The sequence below is a fragment of the Dromiciops gliroides genome, chromosome 5, assembly GCF_019393635.1.
Source record: "Dromiciops gliroides isolate mDroGli1 chromosome 5, mDroGli1.pri, whole genome shotgun sequence".
NCBI lineage: Eukaryota > Metazoa > Chordata > Mammalia > Microbiotheria > Microbiotheriidae > Dromiciops > Dromiciops gliroides.
In genome coordinates, this window is record NC_057865.1 from 207297628 (window position 1) to 207323928 (window position 26301).

Genomic DNA, 26301 nt, shown 5'->3' on the forward strand with positions numbered 1-26301 from the left:
AAGTAGAGAAAAGAATAATTTTCTTACCATGAAGTAGGAATGCAATTTTTTTTAATACTACAGATTCATACCTTAGGGAAGACTTGGAATAAATGGTCTCTCTGGCTTCTTCAGACTTTGGGATTCTATACTTTTATGATACCCTTCGCTGACATAGTCTTTCCTTCTGACTTATGATTCATATGTCCCTTGTGTTGCCTCATATTATTAATTAATTATTTAATCAGCCAATTAATTCATTGCTAAGAGAATTCTTTTCACATATTTCTTTCTAACATATTGTAAGCATGTTAAAGGCAGAGACTACGTTTTATGCTTTTCCAAGTTAGCAGTGTCATTAGTAGGTACTACTTCCACTAATGGAGATTACTGTTCTTTTATATTTTCTAATCCTTTGTGAATTTTTTCCATGTTTTGTCATAAACCTTCTATAAAAGATCTACCTAAATAGTTTGGAGGCTTTCCTTTTGTGATTTTTTTGTTGTTGTTGATTTTTATATTTTAGAGTTGTCATAGTAGTATTCAACTCTATTGTTCTTAGTAAATGATGTCTACTTTTTCAGTTACATATGTCTATGGTAGTATAAAAGTTAAAATATTTACATTACCAGAAATTAGTTGTTACAACATTGAAGACAGTGAGCATTCAATGTATAGTTGTTAATTCATTTACTTCAAATTAATGTTCACAATTTTGTTTTTTCTTCAGGAAGAAGGAGAGACCCTGGATGTCACAGCAGTGATAAATGCTTGTACTCTTACGGAAGCTCGGTATCTTCTAGACCATTTTCTGTCAATGGGCATTAATAAGGTAAAGTATGAATACATGATTTAGTGAGTATACTAAATATAGTATGATATTTTTATACTATCCTGGAATATGTTGGTCAAATCCAGCCCAGTTCTATGTAAGCTCCTCTACCATGTCTAATAACATTCATTGGTTCTGTGAAAACATGTTAATGTATATGTCAAATTGATTTTTTTAAATTAAATTTTATTTTATTTTAATGAAGACCCACTTTTTCTTCCTTCCACCTTTTCCCTAGTACTCTACCCACACCCATCCCTTAGTCCCCAAGTTGAGAAAGCTAAAAAAAAAAATTCTATTACAAACTTGTATAGTCAAGCAAAACAAATTCTTGTATTGGATATGTCCCCAGAAATGTCTCAATCTGAATTCTTAGTCCATACTTTATACACACACACACACACATACATATAAAGTAAACATTTTTATTTATAGTTTTAGGTTCCAATTTTTATTGATTAACAACTATATATCCCTCCTCTCCCCCCTCTCTTCCCCCTCCCTGAGGTGGCAAACCATCAGATTGTCCATCCTTTCTATCAGAAGGTGGGTAGCATATTTTATCATGAGTCCTCTGGATTTGTGGTGATCAGAACCTTTTAAAATTTTTGGTCCTTACAACTGTGTATTGGTCTTATCCTTTGACCATTTAGCAATTCAGGAATGGCTTTTATTTTCAAACTGATTTTTATGGGGAGTTCATATCATTGGACTTAGGTAGTTGTTGTTTTGTCAGTTGGTTGTGTCAGACTCTTCGTGACCCCATTTGGGGTTTTTTTGGCAAAGATACTGGAGTAGTTTGCCATTTCCTTTTCCCTATTATTTTTCAGATGAGGAAAGCAAACAGGGTTAAGTGATTTGTGTAGGTACTAACTGGAATTGTCAGTCATAGGTGATCTACAGAATCAAATGGAAAGTTAAGATAGGCCTTTTTATAACATCATGCTTTAGTCAGGAATCTGTGGTCCTTTCTAACTCTAGGATTCTATGTATTAATGATGTTACTGTGAAAAAACATTGATTGGCAAGTGTTGTATGAGATATGGCTATATATCCCAGCCATGTATATCTGTATAGCAAGAATTAGACTTATTGAAACAATTTATATGCTTATCTTTTAGGGATGCTGCGCAGAAAATTACTACATTGAATAAGAGTTTGAACTAGATGACTTTTTTGGGGGGGGGCAATAAGTGTTAAGTGACTTGCCCAGGGTCATATAGCTAGTAAGTGTCAACTATCTGAGGCCAGATTTGAACTCAGGTCCTCCTGAATCCAGGGCCGGTGCTTTATCCACTGTGCCACCTAGCTGCCCCTAGATGACTTTTAAAATCCTAACTCTTCTTTTACTTCTAACTACTTACCTAATTTCCACTATGAAACTTAGTTTTCTTCACTTTAGACCCTCATTTGTAATGTATCCTTTTTTAGCTAGTTAAAGCTAGCAGAAATCACTTTTGCTATTTGTTTTTTATTAGCTTATCTTTTACTATTTTAAGATAGTATCTGTTCTAAAGAACAGATAAAGATGCTAAAATGATTTCCCTTTTTCACTAAGCAAAGATAAAAAGCCCTATAAGTCTGAAGAATCCCAGCATTATTGCTTTGGCTTAGTACTCATTTTTAGATGTTCATTAAGAACATCTAAATGTATGGTTTCATTTTAATTTGAAACCTGGGACTGGAAGACATCTTTCTCCTCTTATTCTGAAATGAGTAAAAAATATGATTATGGCTAATTCATGTTAAATTGTTTTATGATTCATATCCCTTTTTCCCATGGTGAGAATTATCTTCTTTCAATGATACAGATATTTGAGGAGAAATGTTTTGTTCATGTTTTCAAAGAAGCCATTTCTTAATTTTTATTTTTGGTTATATTTCAGGGTCTCCAAGCAGCGCAGAAAGAGGCCCAAATTAAAGTTCTTGAAGGTCGACTTAAGCAAACAGAAATTACTAGTGCCACTCAAAATCAGCTTTTATTCCATATGTTGAAAGAAAAAGCAGAATTAAATCCTGAGCTAGATGCTTTACTAGGACATGCTTTACAAGGTAATTTTGATTACATTTTGGTTTAATACAATGCATGGTTGTTTAGCTCATGCTGCCTGCTGTGCTAGATATTTTTTCTATTACTTTTGTGAATAGATGCTGTATTTACTTATGCTTCTGAAAATTATTCTATTTTTAATTTGCATGCAGGGACTCTTGAAGATAGACCAGAACAGAAGGAAAAATCACTTAAAAATACATTTAATCCCATTTATCATTTTTGTGATTTAAAAAATTCAACTAAGCTTCTTGAATGTCCTTAAGACTATTAAGACATTAAACAGATTTTATTACTTGCTTTATGTATATTTGGATGGAATTGTGTTTGCTACCGCATCTATTCTGCTTCTCCTGAAGTTAAACAGGACATAGTCTTATTTTATGCAGGAATTTTTGAAGTTGGATCTGTTTTGATTGGAGTGTTGCTTTTTGTTTCCTTTTTACTATTGTTTACACAGATCTAGATAGCATATCATTAGGTAAGTATATTAGCTTTTTGTGTACTCTACAGCTGCATGAATTACTAATTATTCATGTTCACTAACTGTGGTGCATCTTAGTGTTGTAATTGTTGTTTTTTTAAATAGTCAACTGCTTTTGCATGTACTGTTTTTGTAAATGTACTCATCACAGAGTTACTTTTACCCATAATTCAAAACTATTTAGTGTTTCAATTCATCACTTAACCACCCTACGGTAAAAGCAAGAAATATACCTTCGTTAATTACCTTCCTATCTTCTATTTCTTTATAGAACTTGTGATTTCATTTATGTTCTTCATTTATGTTCTCCTTCCAGCCGAGATAAATGAAATGTAGAGTCAGTATTAATTAAGGACATATCTATTAACTTCTATTCCTTGTTTTAACATTACAAAGTAACTTATTTTGGAACATAAGCTCTTTGTGAATTTGCATATTATGTCGTTATTAATCAATGTTAGTGTTGTATACTAAGGTATTTGTGTTTTTATAATTTTTTATTTTATAATTTTTATAATTGAAAAATTGAGACAAGCATGCATTTCAAACTGCTTCCATGGCTTATATGTGGAATTTTATTTTTTGTCAGTTTAAGAAGAGTAATTCTACACATAATATTAGGAAATTCAGCCTTTCTGTATTTGACTTTGCACCTGAATACCCAGAGGTATTAGATAAATTTCATCAGCAAGGTAAAATCTGAAAGGTTCTTTTGGAATGTTCTTTTTCCACGAAGTGTTATTTTTACAAAATTAATTTTATATTGGAAAATTTAAGAAGTGACTAAAATCTCTTTAAAGTCTCATAGGTAAAGGACAGGGAAACGCAACTGAAAAGTTAAATGGAAAATTGTGTTCAGACCACGTGGATTAAATAGTCATTATAATTCACAATTAAACTAGTTAAATGGTATAATCAGCAATGTTTAGATGATGTGATTTTCCAATAATTGTGTGAAGGGAGGGCAGGGTAGACAGAGAGCCAGCCTTAGAATTGGGGAGACCTGAGTTCAAGTTATGACCTTGATATAAACTGACTATAGGACTTTGGGCCCTTAATCCTTCAATGTCCTGTCAAAATTCTACGACAGAACAGGTACTGAAAAGTCATCATGGAAGAAGTGTCCTCATTGTTAATGTTATCAAATTCCACTGAAATCTCAGGTCCAGGCTCTTGTGTGTGCGCGCTCTCTCTCTCCCTCCCCCCTCCCCCCCCCTCTTTCTCTCTGTGTCTCTCTCTTCTCCTCTCCCTCTCTCTCTCTCTCTCTCTCTCTCTCTCTCTCTCTCTCTCTCTCTCTCTCTCTCTCTCACACACACACACACACATGCACATACACACGTAAATATGTGTATATAATTTTCAGATGATTGAAACGGTATATTAATCTTTTTTATAGCATTCCAAAGACTTCATTTCATTTCTTTTTAAAATTAAAATTTTTTCAATCAACAAAAATCCATCTTTTCTTCTTCCTAATGTTCTCTTCTTCACAGCTCTACCCATCAAGAAAGCAGAAAAACAAAAATAAAGCCCTTGTTACAAACATGTATAGTCAAGGAAAACAAATTCCTGTACCGGCTATGTCCAAAAAATAGGTCTTATTCTTCACTCTGAGTCCATCCTCTCTATCCTGAAGCAGGCACAATGTTTCATCATGAGTTATCGTGGTTGATCACTATATATTGATCAATGTTCCTTTGTTTAACTTTACAATTTAGTTGGTATTGTGTAAATTGTTCTCCTGATTCTACTCACTTCTCTTTACATCAGGTTTTTTTCCACCTTGCATCAGTTTTTTTTCTGAGATAATCCTCTTAATCATTTTTATAGCATAATAGTATTCTATCACAATCATTAATCATAACTTGTTTTTTTGGTTTTTTTTTGGTGAGGCAATTGGGGTTAAGTGACTTGCCTAGGGTCACACAGCTAGTAAGTGTTAAGTGTCTGAGCCCGGATTTGAACTCAGGTACTCCTGACTCCAGGGCCAGTGCTCTATCCACTTCGCTACCTAGCTGCCCCAATCATAACTTGTTAAGCCATTCTCCATTTGCTGAAATTGCCCTTTTAAATCTTCACATCTTTGTTAGTGCAAAAAGTGCTGCTAGAAATGTTTTTGATCTTTTCATCTTTCTTTGATTTATTTGGGGTATAATCTTAACAGTTGTTTCAGTGGGTCAAAAGATATACAGTTTAATAGCTTTTGAGGTATAGTTTTCATATTAGTTTCTTCATTTAATTAGGGGTTTTCAGTTAGTTGATTTTTAGGGTTTTTAGTTACATTAATTATAACTAATTAATTGATCAGTTATTTTATTGATGGAACGTTTTAGAAATATAAATCTTCCACTAAAGACTGCCTTTTCTGTATCCCCCAAATTTTGGGAATGTTACCTCATTGTGCTCAGTCTTTAATGAAATTATTTTTTACCCACTCATTTTTTATGATTACTTAGTCTGCAATTAGTTTTAATCCTTTCTTTAGAAGCCCTTTATTGAATTTGATTTTTAAAAATATTATGGTCCATAAAAGATATTTTGTATTTCTGCTTTTCTGCATTAATTTGTGAAGTTTTAAGGTCACTTTTTGTAAAGGTGCCCCAAACAGCTGAGAAATATGTGTACTCATTTCTATACATGTTGGTTAATCTCCAGAGGTTTATCATACACAGCTTTTCTAGAATTTCATTCATATGCTTTACTTGTTTCTTGTTTATTTGGTTAGTTTTATCTAGATATGAAAGGACTTTATTGAAGTCCCTAGATCCTTTGAGTAATTAATAGTACCTTTCAGCAAAATGTAGTCTCTTCTGAGTGTCTCATCTAATTAAGTTTATTTTTTATTGTTTCTTTGTCTTAGATCATAATCAGTTTTGTTCCAGCTTCTTAATTTAACTCCCTGTAAAATCTTCGTATCAAGTATTTTTTTAAAACAATATATTGTTGGAATAAGTGCTTTCTGAGCACTTAATTACTATTATTAAATTATATTGCATTATAATAATTACTATTATCAATTTATTATAATTGTAAATATATAATGAATATAAATAATATAACTATTATTGTTATTGTATTAACATTTAGTATTAATATACCAATATATTATTAATGTTATATATTATTATAGTAATATATACTATTAATATAGTAGTATATATTACATAGTAATATTTTATAAGTGTGCTAGGTATTGGGGTTACAAAGACAAAAAGAGTCCCTGTTCTCAAGAGCTTCAATTCTGTTGAGGTGAAGTAAGATGTATACATATGAATCAATATAAAGCATTGAACTGACAGGTATAGGCCTGTGATTTCATCAATGCACAGTTCTTTCAGTGATTACTTTCCTTTACCAATGCAGGTTGGCACCTTCTCTGCAAATTATATTCTGCAATTTTTTAAATTTAAATTTTTTTCAATTAAGCATTTAATTTTTCTTCCCATCTATTCTTTCCCCCATTGAAAAATAAAAATAAAACTAAAACCATTATATCAAATTATGCATAGTCAGATAAAACAAATTCCTACATTAGTCATATCCAAAAATGTAGCCCTCATTCCATATCTTTCTCAGGGTCACATGTGGTTGAGGGGAATATTTGAGCCTAGGTTGTTTTGATTTAGGCCAACTTCCTATTCACTAAATCTCATTGCCTCTTAGAAGATATATACGTGTTACATGACAAGTAGTTGGCAGGATCACAAAAGTATTCATGGTACCTGAGCTGAACTTTGAAGGAAGATAGAGTTTCTCCAGTGCGGAGTTGATAGTACTTCTGGTTAAGATGGTGATGTAAAAGGATTGTAAAGGAGACTGGCTTTCCCTGACAAGTTCCAGCAAATATTTCAGAAGAGCCCCAGAGAGAGTTAAAGTGAAGAAAACTCAAGAGAAACAAAACTAAGTGCCTCCATTCAGTCCAGAGTTGCACAAAAATATGACTAAAAGTCAGTGGAGTCGGGGGCAGCTAGGTGGCGCAGTGGATAAAGCACCGGCCCTGGATTCAGGAGTTCCTGAGTTCAAATCCGGCCTCAGACACTTGACACTTACTAGCTGTGTGACCTTGGGCAAGTCACTTAATCCCCACTGCCCTGCAAAAACAAAACAAAACAAAACAAAACAAAAAAATTTAAAAAATTAAAAAGTCAGTGGAGTCTAGGACAGGGGCCACATCAGAGGTAGCCAACTTGAATTCTGCAGATAGTCTGGAATCCATGAAGATGGGAAGAGGGATTCTCCTATGGAAACCAGTATAAATTCTGGTCAATGGGTGAAAACAGGGAAGGTTGAGAGAGGTGCCACACCAGTGAAGCCACCTTCAATCTTGAAGCCAACTGGTACTCTGACAAGGAGGGTCACAAGCCAATAATTGGAATGCTGAAAAAGATTCTGACCTTGGCCTGTGTGAACAAACGTAGAATCCAAGGGCAGCCTCTGTAGGTCATAGACCATGAAGACAGGGCCAGAGTGCCTGCACCAGGGTTCTAGAAGCATCAGACCAGCATGATCTCCTACATCTGGCTAGAACCTACCAAGGCATGGAACTTTGTGCAAGGAGGAGACAAAGACTGGCTAGAGCTGTTAGTGGAAAATAAGACCATATATTTATAGCTAGAAGAAACATTAAAGCACAGTGAGTCAAAATCTCTTATTTTTTAGATGAGAAAATTGAAGTGCTGAAGTATTAAGCAATTTGCTCAGGAGTTAGTAAGTGCCTGAGTTACCATTTGAATCCTGTTCTTCCTGCTTTTAAATCTTTGTGTTTCTCCTGACTCCACCAGAAGAATCAGACTGAATTAAGGAATTAAGGCAGAGGAGAGGACCTAGCACACCACTGCATACAGAAAAGCAGCAGCAGCAGAATCCATGGTACAAGAGGGAAAGGAACAAACATGGCCTACCTAACCTGTCCAAGAATACAAAAGAAGACTGGTCAGAGCACACAGACCTGATTGATCCTGAAGCTAAAGTATATACACAATACACATCCATATACATATGTGTATATATACACACATACATACACATATGCATATGTACATATATACATGCACATATATATATGATAAATACATATATCAGAAGAAAACACAAGGAAGAAATATTTTTGGAATGAGAAGCTAGAGAGGTAAACCCAGGAGAGAATAAATTCATATTAGCCACAAGCAGAGCCACAGAGGAAAAATGACTTGGTCACAAGTAGCAACAGTAACTGGAAGAAGTGAAATAGGAGATGAAAAATGAAATTTAAGATTTCTGGAGGAAAAGAAGTTGTGAGGAGAATAAATAACTTAGAATAAATGGTGGAAAGCCTTCCCCAAATTGTGGACTTCTGAAAAAACAGCATGGAGATAAAAGAACTCAATGACTCCATGAGACAACAAGAAGTACTAGAATAAAATCCAATGATGGGGAGGTGAATTTGAAGAAAATATAAAAACAAATGTTCTGATAAACAGATAATTAGAAATAACTTTAAGAAATACCAAACTGTTTGTTTACCATGCTGAAACAACAACAAATATCTGCCCACTGCCATTTAAGAAGTCACAAAAGAAAATTGTGCAACTCTAGTAGATCTAGAAGGCTAAGTGAAAGTGGAAAGAATACCTCTTAAAATAGAGAAAAACAGAGAGAGAGAGAGACAGAGACAGAGGGAGGGAAGGAGAGAATGAGACAGTAGTCTTATTGTCAAAATCTAGAATTTCTAAGTTAAAGAAAAAAATACTACATAAAGCCAGAAAGGAGCTATAATGGAACTGTAGTCAGGATCATACAAGGTTATACAGTAAGTAAAATAAAGGAAAAGAAATCTTGGAATGAAGTGTTCTGAAAGCAAAAGATAAAGACAAATACTAAAAATAACTTGCCCTTCAAAACTGAGTATAATTTTAGAGAGAAAAATGAAATAGAGTCCATTTACATACTCAGGCAGCTAAGATAACACTGTGGATAGAGTGCTGGACCTAGAATCAAGAAGATGAGTTCAAATCCAGCCTCAGACACTTGCTAGCTAAATAATTCTGGGCAAGTAACTTAATTGATCCAGTTTTCTCAACTGAAAAATGGAGTTAATAACACTTATCTGAAGAGTTGTTATGAGGATCAAAAGAAATAATATTTGTATAACACTTAACACAGTGCCTGGCACATAGAAGGTGCTTAATCTTTCCTTCCTTCCTTTCTTGTTTCCTTCTTTCCCTCCTCTTTCATTAAAAAATTTGAAATGCCAAAGAGCCATTTGCCTCCCACCCCTGTTCTATCTTTCAGACTTTGAAACCATTTTGTCTTTTGCTGGAACTCCCTCAGCACCTGGGACCTTCTAACCCTAGAAACATGTAACCATTCCTCAAGTTGCTCCTCTTGGAGCCTCCATTGTGTAGACGGGCCCGAGTCATCTTTCATTCCCTTCCTGACCCTGTTGTTTTGGCATCTGGATTTCAAAACCATGTTCCTATGCTAGGTACTTTCCCCCTACTATAATGTAAGATCCTTGAACACAGGGACTGGCTTTTTTGTTTGTATTTGTATTCCTAGAACTTAACAGCATTCTCAGTTTTTAATAAATTCTTCTTTCCTTTCTTTCTTCTTTGTAAAGGATAAGTGGAGAAGAGAGGAAAAAAGAGGTGAAAAAGAATATGAAGAGAAATAAAAATGAACATTCACAATAGTGAATGTCTATGGCATGAACACCCTTATTAAATGAAAGAGGATAGCAGAATGGATTAGAAAGAATTCAATAATATGTTGTTTGTAAGAAACACACTTGAAGCCTAAAGATTTACACAGATAAAATTCATTATGTCTCATTAGTAAAAATAGACAAGGTCAGAAAAGGATAAGCGAGGAAGCTGTGTTATTCTTAATTGAACCATAAATAATTAAATAATATCAATATTATATACATACACATGTGCTAAGAGTCATAGTACCTAGCTATTTGAGGAAAAAGTAGTTAATTGAACTCCAAGGATAAGTGGAAATTAAAATTATAATAGTTGTAGACCTAAATATATCTAAGAAAGAGGAAATAAGAAAAGAAACTAAATATCATTTTTAGGAAGGTTAGCTATCCTATTTCTCTGGTGATTACTGAGAATAAAAAGGGATATAAAGATTTCTCAGCTATGTATAAACACCATTATAAAAATTGACCATGAATTAGGGTATATAGCCTCAATTAAATGTAGAAAAATAAATTTCTGATATAAGAAAATTGAAAAAGAATTCTCAATAAAGAGGAAAAAATTATTTTGCCCAATTATACATTAAAAAAACTGAGAACATAAATGAAAATATTTGCAAATTGTTTTTAAAATCGAGAATAACAGAACAAGAAATAAAGGATTAAATAACCCAAGTTCAGAAAAAGACATTGAATAAGCTACAAATGAACTCCCAGAAGAGTAGGAATGGGGGATTAGACCAGATGTATTTATAAGTTAATTCTATCAAACATAAAAAATTCATTCCAATATTGCATAAATTGTTGGAGAAAAAACAGAAATCCTACCAGACTCCTTCTGTGAGATAAATATTATCTCGATACTTAAGCCAGGGAGAAATAAAACATAGAAAGAAAATGATGAACCAATATTTCTAATGAATATTTATGTAAAAAATTCAATAAAATATTAGCAAAGGGACTACAAAAACACTTAAAAAAAACCTCAGGGGTAAGGACTTATTAATCACAAAGGCTTTTGGAAGAACTAGAAAGAAGTCTGTCAAAAATTAGGGGCAGACCAAGTTTATACTATATACAACAATAAGCACTTAGCATCTGGTATATAATAGGTACTTAATAAATGTTTATTGAATGAATGAATAAGCTCCAAAATTAATATAGGGCCTACATATACAATGTTCTATCAATAATAATGAGATTCTATGTCATACTCATCAGATTAATAGATGATTAAAATGGAAAATGACAGTTGCTGGATACAAGAAGATAGCCACGTTATTGTTGGCAGAATTTTAACCGGATCCAACATTGTGGCAAGTATAGCCACAATGTCATTTGTCCTTTGACCTAGCAATACCATCTCTATACTTATATACTGAAGAAATCAAATAAAGGGCAAAAGCCTATGTGTAAAAAAAAAATGTTTAAAGCTATACTTTTTATTGTAGCAAAGAACTGGTATCAAAGTGTATACCCATCTATTGGGAAATACCTGAACAAATTATATATCAGCATAGCAAAACAGTATTGTGCTATAAGAAATATGGACAGTTCTTGCTTTATGTAAATTCACATTATACAAATTCAAATTCAACTTTAAGTAAATAATTCTGATAGAAATCTTCACTCCAAAAAAAAAATACCTATGTTAATATTACTGTATAGTACTGTGCTATCTTTACTCTTGCCCCTTGTCTTAGGGCTCCTTGGCCTTCTATCCCTCCACAGCTTCGATCTCAAAAAACCTTTTTAAAAAAATCCTCCAAGTGAAAGCTGAAGGACAGACCTTCAGAGAGACCACTGCCATCACCACCGTAGCTGGATTGGGGGCTTGACCTAAGACTACTAGTGCCAAGAGAAGAGACTTTTGCCCTCCTGTGCCCACCTGCCCCCATGTTTACCTTCTGTCCATATGAACTCGGAATGTCTATCCATGGCCCCCACATTTCTTTGTACTGTGTTCTGACCCTCTCCATCCAGGGGTGCATGGTCCCCTTTCCTATCTCCCTCTGTAGCTCCTTTTCCCATATCAAAGAGTAAATTCTCATTATGTGGAGGTTTGTAGAATGGTCCTAGTGGAGAACTAATGAACTAATGAGAACTAATCTGTGATGTAAAAAATTCATCCATTTTAGAGAAACCTGGAAAAACTTGGATGATCTCAGGCAGAATGAAGTGGGCAGAACCAGGAGAACAATGTATACCATCACATCACATCATTATCACATCACATTGCAATGCCAAATTAACTCTAAAAGACTTAAGGACTCTGATCATTGCAGTGACTAGTTATGATTACAGAGAACAGGTGAAAAAGCATGCTATCCATGTTACTCTCCTGAATGAAAGGTAATGGACTCAAGATGTAGCTTTGTTAAACAAAACTTCTAAATACTTAAGACCTTTAATCAAAGTTTAAGATTGATGATTATTCAGGATTCCTATTTCCTGGCAGAGAATTGGATTAGAGGTGCTGAACAAATGAACAATATTTAAATTAATTTTATTTGGTTATACTTTTTTCTTATTTCTCTCAGGATTGTGAGAAAAGGAGGGATTTAGGGGAGAGTAATGATATTTTAGAAATGTAAGAAAGGAGTATCATTGAGTCTCTTTTTAGAAATACACAGAAGGAAGCTCAGAAGGAAACAGAGAAGTAGGTCATTGAAACTAACATGTTAAATTTGAAATATGCTTTATAAAACCTTGCAAGTCAGGGTTTTTATTGTGTAGTCCATTTTTTTTTCTGTTCTACTTTATTTGGGGAAATGTTCATATTCTTTGATGTTTTTCAAGTCCTTAGTGACAAAAATCTTAAAAATAGGTGAGGTGAGACATGGAGATGGGTGATGACATTGTGTATGGTGAACAAGGCTAGTTCGTCTGGAATGTAGAGAATGTGATGAGGAATAATGTGAAATAGTCCTGGAGTAGGCAAGATCCAGATTGTGAAGTATTTTAAATATCAAACTAAAGAAGTTTATATTTTATTCTCAGTGCAGTTTTATCCACTAGGCCTTCTTAATCAAGAGAGTGACCTGTTTAGACCTGTACTTTAGAAAGTATCACTTTAGCAACTTTGATTAAAATAGTAAAGATTCGAGGAAGGAAAGCCATTTAAAAGGTTATTTCAAGTGATGAGGGAGTTAACCAAGCTTGTGGCTCTGTGCCTAAAAAGAAGGGTATAGATGTAAGAGATCAGAAGTAGTATCATTTCCCTAATGATATTCCTTTAAAGGCACAAACTAAATGAATTGGAAGCAAGTTCTCAAAATGGTTGTTCAATCATTTGAGTTGTGTCCAACACTTCGTGACCCCATTTGGAGTTTTCTTGACAATGATACTGGAGTGGTTTGCTATGTCCTTTAGCTTACTTTACACATGAGAAACTGAGGGTAAATAGGATTAAGTGATTTGCCCCCAGGTCGCATAGCTAGTAAGGATCTGAAGCCAAATTTGAAGTCAGGAAGACAAAACTTCCTGACTCTAGTCTGAGCACTCTATCCACTGTATTTAGCTGCCCCATTTCTTAAATAATAGAATGTCAATAGGCAGAGTGGCTATTTTATTTTCCTGGCTCTATTAAATTTGTATATTTTAGATTTTATTAGTCTGCTGCTTTATCTGAAATGGCTGGAGCTACGTTTATTATGGACAAGTTTACATAACTGCTAACATCTGTTGAATGCAAATCTGTTTTTGTTTTTCATATACTTGTGAATCAGATCAGTGTTAGTGTCAGGCACAGTTTTGTGGGTATTTTTTTCTATTTTGCAAGCTTGATTTAATTAATGTAAATTAAACATGTTTTGCTTCATAGTACACTTACACAGTTTATATGTATTTGTTGATTTCCAGTATTGATATAATACACCAAGGTGGAATCTAAGATTTTCTTTTCTGACTGAGAGACTATACAGTAAAAATGTGTCTTTGGACCAAAGGATATGTTTGTTCCCAAATCCACAGCATTTTTCCCACTCTTGATATGTCATGCTCTATATTACCCTTCTTCCCATTTTAAAAATTTATCTTTTGCCTCATTCTAAAAAAAATCTAGTGAAGAAGCAGTTTTAAAAATAATTTTCTTTGATGTTTTATTCTCTTTAATCACTAGGACAGAAATGTGTGTGTGTTTACTCTAGCTGGTTTATGGGCTATGATTTAAATTATAACATCTAATTTTTTTTTGGAAATGTTTTTTAGAGAATATAGAGGATAGTACTGATGAAGAGGCACCATTGAGCAGCCCAGGAGTAGAGGGAAGGTAAAAATTATTTTTATAATGATGACGATGATATCATTTACATAATACTTTAAGGTTTGCCAAGTGCTTTTTAAATATCGTATCATTTTATTGTCACAATCCTAAGGTGGTGGGTGCTTTTATTATCTCCTTTTTTTATAAATGGAGAAACTAAGGCAAAGGTTAAATGACTTCCCTAGCTCTTTAAAAACTTTATGTATTTGATTTGTTTTAACACCATTTTAGAAATTACATCAACTGTGTTAAAGTACAGTAGAAAAAACTATTTAAACTATTTAACTAAAGGAATATTATCTACATCCTTCATTTTAATGGATTTTAAATCTTATGTACATGGATACTCAGTTCAGTGGTGCATATCTTAATCCACTATACCTCCCCCTTTCTGCAAGTGCTTCACAGGGAGCTCCTAGCACATAGGTGCTAGGGCCTTTCTATGGATTCTTTTACTTTATATGGATAATAAAAGAGTATTTGATTGTCCATTGGTTGTTGCTTGCCTCTCCAAATATGACTATCCCACCTCGATCTCTGATACTAGCTTTTGTGCTGGTTTTTGGCGCTCAGTTATTTATTAGTAATACACCATTCCATCACCTTTAATTCTTTGGAGACTATGATGTTCTTTTTGCAGCCATGAAGTATTACCAGAAGCATTTATATTTTTAAAAGATAGGCTTTTGTTTCAGGGACAAGCTTATAGTAATTAAAAGCATAGTGCAATTTCTCAAATGCAAATCCAGTCTGCTGTTTTCCTCCATTTCAATTCTGGGCTCAGTCCATTGTCCATCTGTAGTAGGCTAGGTCTGGTCAGGTCAGGCCATCCTGGTACCTCAGCTTCTAAATTGAATGAAATGAGGGACTTGTGGAACATTCATCATTTAGTAGTTGACAAAAGGATGTAGCACGGAGAAGATGCTCAATAAGGAGATAGCCTTGATTTAAATGAACATAACTTCCTGCCTCTGAGTTGCTCTGGCCTCTCTGCAGTCAGAATCCTGAGAAAGTAATCTGAGCTCCTTATCCCCCCCCCCCCCTTTTTGTACTCAGTTGACCAGGAAGTTATGTCAGTGTTGAAGCCTCAGTCTCCTGAACTGATAAAATCTCAGTGCTTTTTTTTTTTTTATGGGGCAGTGGGGTTAAGTGACTTGCCCAGGGTCACACAGCTAGTAAGTGTCAAGTGTCTGAGGCCGGATTTGAACTCAGGAACTCCTGAATCCAGGGCCGGTGCTTTATCCACTGTGCCACCTAGCCGCCCCCAATCTCAGTGCTTTTAAAGGAAAACTAATGGAGCCTGTGTTGTTAAAACTTGAGGAAAAGCTAGCCCAACCTATGTGATAGGGCCCTAGGAAATACTGTTCCTATTTTATTTTTCTCTCGTGTGTGTATATATGTATTGTTGTTTGTCTTTCATTTTCAAAGAGGACCATGACTTGCACTGAATTGGATTTAACTGAAGGAGGGCTGTGCAAGGTCACCAACCTCACTCTCTCCTCCAGAGCCATCTGGGTCCAGTGACAAGATATATATCAGGACAACTGGAGATGGCCCCAGATGTTTAAAGGCAAATGGGGTTAAGTGACAACCACACTCTGTGTGTGTGTATGTGTATGTATATGTATACACAACGATATGTGTATACATACATGTGTATATGTATGTGTGTGTATATATATGCACATACATATACACACACATATATATATACACATACATATATATCCATCAGTCTACTAGGTGGTGCAGCTAGGTGCAGTAGATAGAATGTCAGACTTATTTTCCTGAGTTCATATCTGGTCCCAGACACTTACTAGCTGTGTGACCCTGGACAAATCACTTTAACCCAGTTTGCCTTAGTTACCTCATCTATATAACATGAGCTGGAGAAGGAAATGGCAAAACACTCCAGTATCATTGCCAAGAAACCCTAACTAGGGTCACAAAGAGTTGGACATGACTGAAAGAGCCAAACAACAACTACCACAAGTACCACCACCACTACACTTGGTCTTTGGGCTGTTCATCCAGTTTCATATCATAATCTACATAATTGGTGTTCTTCATCCACTTAATTTTTCTTGTGCAGATAATTTCAAGGAACTATTTTGAGTGATTCTGAATCTCATTTAGAAGGCCCAGCCTAATGCCAAATGTTACCCACCAATAGGAACATCTAGACTTAGATATGGACTCTGCTCTGGATACTCATGTGACAGTGGCAGACACCCTTTGCAAATATAATTCACTGGGCTTTTCACTATTACAATTGACCTGTATTATTGGCTTTCTGAGGAAATGGTGATAGTCTACATTAATCCTTTCATCCATTTTCCATTTTGCTTGGTGTCAATAGCTTACTTAAAAGATAAAGTTGAAACTCTATTAATTGCACACCATATCTTTTCAGAGAGGTTATTTGGCATACTTTGTAGGGTGTAGAAGACTCCATAGAGTACAGAAGACAGGAAAATCTGTGTTCAAACCCACCTCTCACATTTACCCTACGCAAGTTACTTAACATTTTAGAACCTCAGATAACCTAAGTCTCCATTTGCATTGGTGGAGGAATTTTTTATACTGGGTCTGATTTCATACAGTCTGATTAAAATATAGATTGATACTTTTTTCCATAGGATCATGTATTTTTAAGTTAAAAGGGATCTTAGAAGTCATCTATTCTAGCCCCACTTATTTAATAATGAGGGGTTAAATGACTTGCTCCAGGTCACATAGGTAGTGACAGACCTGGGATTTGAATCTGTATCTTCTAATTCTAAATCCAGTATTCCTTCCACTATCCCACATTACTTCATTTTAATTTTTTCTTCTAATTTGGTATTGATTTAGATCTTCGCTATAACTAGTTAGTAGTCTTAATACATTTCATCAGATTCAGAAATGTCTGCCACAACAGTAGCCAATCACTATGTCCAGTAACTGGATAATTTTTGAAGAAAGTATCTGTGTTATACAAGCATTAAAATTAGCTGTAGTGTGCAAGCCTTTGACTTCCTAATCCTGAAAATATTTCTGTTTATTTTTGAACTATTATTCCCAGTGTCTACCTTTACAGTGGGTTTTTTTGGTTTTATTTTTTTGTGGGTTTTTTTTGGTGAGGCAATTGGGGTTAAGTGACTTGCCCAGCGTCACACACCTGGTAAGTGTCAAGTATCTGAGGCCAGATGTGAACTCAGGTCCTCCTGACTTCAGGGTCAGCGTTCTATCCACTGCGCCACCTAGCTGCCCCTTACCTTTACAATGCTGATAAAAATATGTTGATAAAACCTCAAGAATATTTTTGTAATCTTCCTAGAGTTTCCATACCTCCTCATTCTCTATGACAAATATTGATATATAATCCACAGTTATCTTCATAGTTGTCTTGTTGCAAGTGCTCATCATGAGTACACATCAAGTGTCCCAAGAAATTATGGTGTTTCTTTTTATCTTTGGATGTACAATGAAACTAGCCCTGCACACTCCTTTATTTGCTTCTTTAAGAAGAATTTTTGAGTTATCCTTCCTTTTGACTGACACTAACTTTTGTCTTCTGGTTTCACTTATATTGAAAACTTCCTTCAGTACATTCAGTACATTCATTGGTAATTGGATAAGGATCTCTCATTTAGAGAACCAACAGTTAGGCCAACATTTATGGATAGCCTAACAGCTGGTTCTAGTCCTGTCTACAATACTGGTCCTCAGAAAGTTGACATTATTACTTGGAACCACACTTAAGTCCTTGTTGTTAAGTTGTTTTTCAGTTGTGTCTGACTTTTAGTGACTCCATTTGGTGATTTTTTTGGCAAAGATACCAGGATAATTTGCCATTTCCTTTTCCAGCTCATTTTATAGATGATAAAACTAAGGCAAACAGGGTTTAGTGACTTACCCAGGGTCATACAGCTAGTCTGAGGCCAGGATTGAACTCAGGAAGATGTCTTCTTACTCCAGGCCTGGCACTCTATCCATTGTACCACTAAGTTGCCTACTTAAATCCTTAGCAGCATCTTAAAGCTTCCAGAGCTTGTGCTTCACTAGCATGGTTTTTGCCATTCGTACTATGGCATAATAATATGGTAATAGCAAAACAAAGATAAACTGTCCAGTTAAGAATTTTTAGCCATAAATATTTGTGAAATAGAGTTTTAAGCATTCTTTCAATGATTTATTTACATATAGCTCACTATCTTCCGACCTCATGAAGCTTTGTGGTGAAGTTAAGCCAAAGAACAAGGTAAGATGAAATAAAGATAATAGGAAAATGTGAATTTTTACTACTAATATTTCATTGGCACATCTGTGCACTTTATCTACTTGTATTTAAATCACCCATCCAAGTTGTCACCTAGCACCTAAAGACATTGTAATGGGCTTAATCTTAATTAGGCTATAAAAATATGTAGATTTCATCAGAAATCTTCAAAGTGGCTTACCGTACTACTAATTTAATTATTTTATTTATTTATTTTTTAAGTGAGGCAATTGGGGTTAAGTGACTTGCCCAGGGTCACACAGCTAGTAAGTGTTAAGTGTCTGAGGCCAGATTTGAACTCAGGTACTCCTGATTCCAGGGCTGGTGCTCTATCTACTGTGCCACCTAGCTGCCCCGCTAATTTAATTATTAAGGCTGTTACTAACTGCTTTCATATATCATTGGTAGAACTAATTTGCACAGTGATTCTGTAGGGATAGTACAACTATAATTTGAAACAATTATAAGATGGTTTAAATATATTCAGTCTTTTATAGAGGAAGCAATTAAGCTTTAACTTGTGGTTCTGTAATTAAGTGGCAGATTTTAAGTTTTCATTTATTTGCTTTCTAAGCCCAGCTCTAGCCCCTCATTTTCTCATATGACATCCTGGTGCACACTTTTTTTTTAAATATTAAAAATGAAAACATGAGTTTAAGATATTTCTTAATCTTTTGAATAATAGTTTTCTTATAACTGCTTTTTTCCCCCTTTGGGTATTAGGCACGAAGGAGGACCACAACTCAAATGGAATTGCTCTATGCAGATAGCAGTGAACTAGCTTCAGATACTAGTACAGGAGATGCCATCTTGTCTGGCCCTCTTACACCTGTTGCAGAAGGGCAAGAGATTGGAATGAATACAGAGACAAGTGGTTCTTCTGCTAGGGAAAAAGAGCTCATTCCCCCGTCTGGCTTACCTTCTAAGATAGGCAGCATGTAAGTTTGGCTTAGCTAAACTAACTTTCTGTCTTTTGGCTTTTTATATGCATGTAGCAAATATCTTCTGTAGTTTAAACATTTTTTTTAAAAATTATAGGATCTGTAATTTCCAGACTATTAAGTATTAGATGTATTCCTAAATAGTGTTAAGTAAAATTTTTTTCATACCTTTAAGTTTATGTGGATTTTGGATCTTTCTGGGTGAATTTTTTTTTCCAGAATTAAAGTTGTCTTGTTTCTAAATTTTAGGGATGATCTTTTAAATGGAAAGTTGTTTGTTTGTTTGTTTTAGGATCACTTGCATAAACATAAATTCTAATCCTAATTCTAAACATCTGAATTAGAATATATCAAACCCATTGCAAATGCCCTAATTTTCAGAACTTGAACACAATAGATGTCCACTAATCCTTTGTAATTTATTTTTGAAATATATAATTTTAAAAACTTACATAATCCTTCATTCCATGAAATTTCTTGCATTTGAGCATTTCCCAGCAAAAGATATTTTTCTTAAAGTATCACAAGTAGGGACTGCAGAATCCATCCCTGTCACTATAAAGCCCAACTCTTAGCCCCTTCATAATCTTTTCACATGACATTCTGGCAAATACTTCTTTTCATTGCACACAAAACTATAGCTGAAAGATAGTTCTTTTTAAAAATTATATTCTTTTGTGGGTCAAATACTATAACCTATCCCCACAGCTCTTATAATATTTTTATCAGCCATTTTCTGGTTCAGATCTTTATTGACGTCTTTCATACTAACCCTCACACACAATTTACCACATAATTTGTGGATCCAATAGCATGGCTATATTAAAGACTATTAAAAATAATGATCTGTATCTATATACCACCTCAGGTTTGAAAGTTGCAGATAAAGTAATTAACACATTTTTCTCACTCAAAAAAAAATCTGTTCTTTTACCTTCTTCATTTTCTATAGCTATATCTGATGTCTTCAGTTTAGATTTTATTTTAATGATGGCAGATATCTCTTGCATGTGGCATATATAATTGCAGTTGCTATTATTGACTGCTAACTGACACAGCTGAGCATTTCAGTGCTTTCTCATGATAAAATTTGCTTAAAAGATTAGAGTGGCTTTTTAGGAGCATGCATGTTTAAATATTTAGTCTGTCAGATGAATAGAAACTTTTGGAGCCTCAAGACTCCAAGACTATGGCCTGGAATCCAGATTCAGGTAATATCTTCTTTTTGCCTTTTTGCAGTTTTTATCATTTAGCCCTTGTGATGGGTTTTATTGATCATGGAAGGCACAATTGTCTTGGTTATGTCTCCTTGTTAAATGTTAATTTGTGTATATTTTTTCTGAGATTATGATAAAGATTTAGTCAATAAATGACTGAAATTAGATTCATCTTTTAAGATAAGTAAATATCCTATGCTTTGACAGTCACGTTTTCCCCACTTATTCTATGGAATATGCTTTTAAAATTTCCTTTAAGTCATTCAAAAATAATCCTTAGTATTCAAGGATAGATATAGAGCAAAGATTTTTTCCCAAATAAGCTGCCTCGTAGCTGATTTTGTTGCAATAAAAAAATAAGAATAAGACAATATAAAATTTAGACAGGATAGGGGACACTAAAACGTAACAAAAAAAGGTAAAAAAGTGTAATACATAGTAGGTGCTTGTTGAATTTTCAAATATAAATGTTTGTTGAATTTACCTGAATTGAATTCAATGAGTTCTTATTCCCATAATTTACCATGATATTAAATAAAACTAACAATCATTTATATGGTTGTGGTTTTTTTTGTCAAATGTGTAATTTTTATGTTTCATTTAAAAAACCCCAATGATATCTCATATCTTATTAATTTCTTGACAATTAGTGGTTCAATTTTACATCTAATTTAACCACTATTTAAAGTGTGTTTAGCATAGACATGGAATAATGTACCACTGATATTTGAATCTCAAATGAAACCACATAAAAATGTATATATTTAGTAAGATTTGTTTAATTAAGTAATTTGTAAGGTTTTCTTGTCCTTAGTTTCTATTCTTTTTTTAATCTTCTTTCACATTATGCTCATTTCTAAATTTCTCCTTTAGGTAAAACAATTATTTATGTGGCAAATAGCCTCATAAATGAGGCAATATGGTAAATTATATTTCAATTTTTAAATTTTCATACTTACAAAAAATTTTTAATGTCCTTTTAGCTCCAAACCACCATCTCTACCAGAAAAGAAAATACCAGAACCTTCACCTTTAACAAAGAGAAAGGCATTTGAGAGAGCAGAAAAATCAAAAACTAGGGAACAAAAACAGTAAGTTGCTATAGCATTCATCTCTCAGATAAAAAATACTTTTCGGTGATAATGTATCTGTAACTTAGGGTGGAGATTGAAGCTGTTATTTCATTACTCTAGAGAACTCCCAGCAAGTTGTCTCCCTCTTACCAATGCAGGTCAGCACCATCTCTGCAATTAATAATCAGAAAGTTTCCTAGAAATTGAAAAGTTAAGTGATTTGCCCAAGATTACACAGCCAGTATATGTCAGGCCAAACTCGAACCCATGTCTTACTGTTTCCAGGGCCAGCTTTCTATCCACTTAGCCAAACTGCTTTTCAAAAATAAATATCAAGAAAGGACTCTGTCCAAGTGCAAACCCATAATACAAATTATTTTAACCACATTGATTTATCACATACTTCTGAGAGGCAATCCTCTGATTGTTTAGTTGTCTAACTAAAGATACATAGAGACATAGCTTCAGATTTTTATGTTCTTTGCCTAACTGATAGTACTGAATTAAATCCTTCAGGGTATTTTAGGAATAAAGCAAATAAATAACTTATGAATAAAGAAATCTAACATGTATTGGAGCATGTATTGGAACAAGATGTTTACACTGACTTCTGATTTCCTTAGACAGAATTTTCTCTGAAGTACCAGTATAAGAATACCAGACAGCAGGTTTTTTCATTAATCAGAATTCTTGTAAGAATGCATGCTATCTTATCTTTTCTTTATACTGGAAACATCTAATTAAAGCTATGTTAGGCATGTTTCATTCAACCTTTTCTAACAAATCATAACCAACTAAAGACACATCTTTAATCTTTTTTTCTTGTAGCTCAGATTCTGGAACCTCAGAGGCTAGTCTTTCACCTCCTTCTTCCCCACCAAGCCGGCCCCGTAATGAACTGAATGTTTTTAGTCGTCTTACTGTTTCTCAGGGAAACACATCAGTTCAGCAGGATAAGTAAGTTGCAGGGGGAAAGCTGGACTTTCCATGGCACTCTAAGTTCTTTAGTGTGGTTTCCAAAATATCTTTTCATCTCCTCCCAAGTTAAACACTTGCTATATTTAAAATTTTATTTTCTAGTGGACTTCAAATGAAATACAGGGTAAAAATTAGAGAAAACTATTTTCCTTCAGTATGTATTCACTGTTAGATTAGTACTTAGGTACTTTCAGAGCTTGACTTGCCTGATTCTTTCAAAAGAAATGCATCTTCAAGACCCCCTAGAAGTTTACATGCACAATTCAATTTTTATGATTTCCTCTCACTGCAATATTCTGTATTGCTAGAGGCAAATCCACTTACTTTATAAATGACTTTTCTTAAGTAGACTTTATCCTTTTGAGGAATCAGAACATCTCTACCAAAGAATGGTATCAGTTCTGGTTTTGGAAAAAAAGAGTCTAATTTTTTTTGACATTCTGACAAAATGAGCATTAGGATTTCAAAAACAAACTCAAAAAAAGTTATTGAATCAGAATCTCTCTTGAAAAAACTCAGTACTGCCAAGTTTAAATTTAAATAGCATGTTGAGAGTATGTGTGTTTTTTCTTTGCTTGTTTTTCTGTGCTATTCATTTTCTTCAGGTATTCAAGTGGATCATAAAATTTACAGGATGCCATCAAATGCCATTTAAAAATTAATCTGTAGGACTTTCTGCTAAATTTCAGACAAAATATGTAGTTCAGTGGATATAACTAAAATTCCTGTTTTGAAATAATTTAAGTGAAGTCAAAATGGTTCTAATTTATTTTTGCTTATATCTACAACTTTTATTATTTTCATTTAGGTTAAGAAATACTTGTGGCAATATTTGGGAAATAAATTGAGTATTCCTTTTGACAGTTACTCATTCATTAAGTATCTTTAAAAAACACCAAATAATGTCTATGGTAATTTTCACTGTCCTAAGAAATTTTTTTCCAGATTTGGAATAATTCAGATAACTTGTACATAGTTCTGTATTCCCACTGAAATTTACCAACTTAATTTGACTTTATAAATAATATTCTTAAAGCTGAAAGCTATTTGCAAAGTTTTGATTATAAAAAGGAAAATTACTATAACCTATAATCAATCCCCAAATGCACAATACATTTCCTTCCTTCAGTGACTCCTTTATTCCCATTCTATTTTCAGTAAGTTTCCTTTTCAACAAACAGTCATATGTTAGAATAGTTCCTAGGCCATTTATTATACTAATGCATTGGAAACTAAACAAAAACTAATTCCAGACTTTGAGGTTTGTCTCATGCAGGCTTACACCCTAGTCAAACCCCACCCTATATTCCATTCTTTTCCTAAGCCTAATTGAGGATTACATGGCCATTCCCCATTTTTTGAAGGCTTATGTCACAGAATCCCAATAGTTTGACTCCCCCAGTAACTGGTATATAAACATAAAATGATTTTTCCTATGTCTTAATATTTTTGATGCATCTTTTGAAGATGAAATTGAAGTTCACCTTACTCATTCCTAACTTCCAAGTTAGAGGCTGTCTTTTTATGGATTTAAAATTTTTCATTTTAAAGAAAATTAATAGTAATTGTTTTAAATTGAAGGAATTTATTTTATGCCCTTATTGTCCTTCCCACATTCTCTATGCCCTTAATACTCTTCCACTAAATAAGATATAACTTGGAACACCTAGAATAACAGAAAAAACCAGGAGTAAAAGTTAGACTACTATCCATTAAAATTATTGCTATCTACCCAAATGGAAAAGCAAAACACCATGAGCAAAATGTTGGCAGTATTTGTGGGTTAGCCGTACTATTAATGTTCAGTTCATTCAGAAACTTTACAATGCTGATACCTGTATTCTTTCTTCTCATGATATTACCACGGTTCGTTATAGGTCTGATGACAGTGATTCCTCTCTGTCGGAGGTACACAGGTACTTTGTCTCTTTCTTTCCTGTACTCTGATCTCTTTCTTACTGATTTCCTAAAATGTCTTTCGAGAATTTTCTAAGCAAATCTCACTTTCTTGCATGTTCTTTTGTACTTCTTTCTTCTAAACCATATACCTGCATTGAATTTTACTTTTTCCTGCCAGAAATATACCCTTTTGGAAGCATGCATTTTAGGGGGAAATAGGGGTAAACTTTTTTGTTATGGTGGTTTCTAAAATTTACAGTCTTTGCTTGCTGTCTGTGTGCACAATATTTTTTAAAATTAAAAATTATACATACATAGATGCTAATAAGGATTATTGCCCATTTTTAAACTATAATTAGTTCATAGAAATGAGGGGTTCTGGGTGAGATACTTATGGCTATAAATATTCATTTAAATTGAGAATTTTTAAGAAGTCCTATGAAGCAACAGGTTTCTTGAATGAAATGAATGACAAAGAAAAGGAAAAAAAAGAACAAACCAAAAAATTAAAAGAAAGGAAAATAAGATTTTAATATATGGTATTACATTCATGATTTTTTTTTTTTTGGTGAGGCAATTGGGGTTAAATGATTTGCCCAGGGTCACACAACTAGTAAGTGTCAAGTGTCTGAGGCTGGATTTGAACTCAGGTCCTCCTGAATTCAGGGCCGGTGCTTTATCTTACACTGTACCACCTAGCTGGCCCCCATGATTGATTTTTAAATTTAAAAAATAACACTTGATTTTTGGAATTTTCCATCATTTTTTTTTTGCCCTCTCTTCCTCCTTCCCTTTGTTTATTTTTGTTTCTTTATTTTTCCTGTTATTTAGAATTTTGTTGATTACCAGCCAGTCTTCTAGAATGTAGGCAGGATGAAGGTGAGATGAAGTGTTCTCATTCATTGCTAAACACTTTTATGGATGTCCTGGAGAAAAATTAAGAATTTTTTTTCAATTTAGTTTTTGCTGAAAAATAACAACTATTTCTATTGTACTACTTTAAAATACTCAAAATTTGACTTTTTCATATTAATATTATTTTAAATGGGATGTTATATGTATTCCTAATTTATATTGACATTCAAACTAAAAAATTAAGGCTATTTCTCTGTAATGAAAAATCAAAATCCAACTTAAAATTTTCTCCTTATTTTTATGATTGTATTAAAATTCTTAAGAATGGGGGGGAAAGGGGGCAGCTAGATGGCGCAGTGGTTAAAGCGCTGGCCCTGGATTCAGGAGTACCTGAGTTCAAATCCAGCCTCAGACACTTGACACTTACTAGCTGTGTGACCCTGGGCAAGTCACTTAACCCCCATTGCCCCGCCAAAAAGAAAAAAAAAAAAGAATGGGGAAAAAATTAGTTCCAGGCCTCTTTCAGCTATCCAGTTTACTGAAAAGTAAGTTGTATGTCAAATCAGAGAGGGCGAGTATTTGGAGAAATGTTATTTAAAATTATTAAATATTATAATAATAGCATTTGAAATCACATCACCTAGGAAACAGCTAAGGAGGAAAGTAAAAACAACTGTAGTGTTTTGCTTCTCTTAAGATAGAAGATTGCATAATTAGATGAATTATGTTCTGTTTAACTCTTAACTATTTATCACACTGAGCATTAACCAAAGAATGAACTGC

At 33.8% G+C, this 26301-nt stretch overlaps 1 protein-coding gene across 9 annotated transcripts in view; it reads left to right on the forward strand.

Annotated features, from left to right (window-relative positions):
- Window positions 1-26301, forward strand: part of KIF21A (kinesin family member 21A) — a 160858-nt gene that overhangs the window by 113068 nt on the left and 21489 nt on the right. For 2 of the 9 annotated variants that reach the window (XM_043967828.1, XM_043967830.1), the window contains 9 exons: window positions 710-811; window positions 2698-2863; window positions 3322-3342; window positions 14240-14300; window positions 18483-18537; window positions 19279-19493; window positions 21697-21804; window positions 22615-22743; window positions 24642-24680. In XM_043967828.1, coding sequence (XP_043823763.1) covers window positions 710-811; window positions 2698-2863; window positions 3322-3342; window positions 14240-14300; window positions 18483-18537; window positions 19279-19493; window positions 21697-21804; window positions 22615-22743; window positions 24642-24680 — 896 coding nt within the window. The remainder of the gene's footprint in view (window positions 1-709; window positions 812-2697; window positions 2864-3321; window positions 3343-14239; window positions 14301-18482; window positions 18538-19278; window positions 19494-21696; window positions 21805-22614; window positions 22744-24641; window positions 24681-26301) is intronic. The other 7 variants (XM_043967831.1, XM_043967836.1, XM_043967829.1 and 4 more) reach the window with 4 other exon arrangements.